Consider the following 1,184-nt stretch of genomic DNA (forward strand, 5'->3'; position numbering starts at 1 on the left):
ATGTCCCCGCACGTGTGTCTGTGAATGTGTGTCTGAGCACATCCCTGTGCGCACGTGTGTGTCTGAGCACGTGTGTGTCAGTGTGTGTGTCTGTGTCTGAGCGCGTGTCTGTCTGTGTGTGTGTGTTAATGCCTGTGTCAGTACATCTTGATCTGTTCGTGTATTCACTGTACATCTCCCTCTCTCTCTCCCTGTCTTTGTCTCCGTCTCCTGTCTCTCTCCCCATGTCTTTCTCTCTCTGCATCTCTTTCCATCTCTCTCTGTCTCTCTCTTCCCCCCCCCACTCCCCCTCCCCCCCCCCCCATCTCTCTCTCTCTCTCCCTCTCTCTCCCCCCCCCCCCCATCTCCCTTCTCTCCCCACCTTCCCTGTCTCTGTCTCCCCCGGTTCCCTATCCCTCCCTCTCCATCCCTGCCCCCTCCCTCTTTCTCCCCCCGTATCTCTCTTTCTCTCCCCGCCCCGCTCCATCTCTCCACCTCCCTCTCGCCCCTGTCTCCTCCCCACCCCCCTCGTTGTTCCCGTTCCTAGGCCGCTGCGATGGGTTTTGCCTCAATGACGGTAGATGCAGGCTGACGGAGGACAATGTGAGGGAGTGCGTGTGCCCCCCTCGCTACGAGGGGGTCCACTGTGGGACGGACAAGTGTGACCGCTGCACTGGGGGCTCCTGTTCACTCACCAACACTGGAGACATCCTCTGCAAGTAAATGCGTCCTGCCCGCCCACCCACCGTCCGCTCCCTCGCCCTTTCGCTGCTTTCACGGCCTCGGGGTGCGCTGGAGAGAGGCCGGGCACGGAACTGAAGCAAGTTGGAGGCCGCTCTGCCCTTGCTGCCTGCTGCTGCCCCGCACCGCACGGCCGCAGCTGATCTGTCCAGCTCCGTTACCCCTCCCCACACACCCCCGAAGAACTCTCACCACTTCACAGAGACCTGTGTCCCCTTACAGAGTCGCCCTGTATTCGCAGCCCTGGAGTTTCTTTTTAAAAAAAAAGCCCTGCAGCACAGAAACAGACCCTTCGGCCCAACCTGTCCGTGATGACCCAGATATCCTAAATTAATCTAATCCCGTTTGGCAGCATTTGGCCCCATTTCCCTCCATGTCCTATCCATGTCCCCATCCAGATGCCTTTTAAATGTTGAGACTGTACCAGCCCCCCACCCACTTCCTCTGGCAGCTCGTTCCACACA

General features: G+C 59.0%; 1 protein-coding gene across 1 annotated transcript in view; it reads left to right on the forward strand.

Annotated features, from left to right (window-relative positions):
• LOC109925539 (low-density lipoprotein receptor-related protein 1-like) overlaps positions 1-1,184 on the forward strand; it is a 13,955-nt gene that overhangs the window by 11,526 nt on the left and 1,245 nt on the right. The window contains exon 12 of the mRNA XM_048621167.1: positions 527-698. Coding sequence (XP_048477124.1) covers positions 527-698 — 172 coding nt within the window. The remainder of the gene's footprint in view (positions 1-526; positions 699-1,184) is intronic.

Source organism: Rhincodon typus, unplaced genomic scaffold, assembly GCF_021869965.1.
Source record: "Rhincodon typus isolate 14 unplaced genomic scaffold, sRhiTyp1.1 hic_rhity00000077, whole genome shotgun sequence".
NCBI classification, from domain to species: domain Eukaryota; kingdom Metazoa; phylum Chordata; class Chondrichthyes; order Orectolobiformes; family Rhincodontidae; genus Rhincodon; species Rhincodon typus.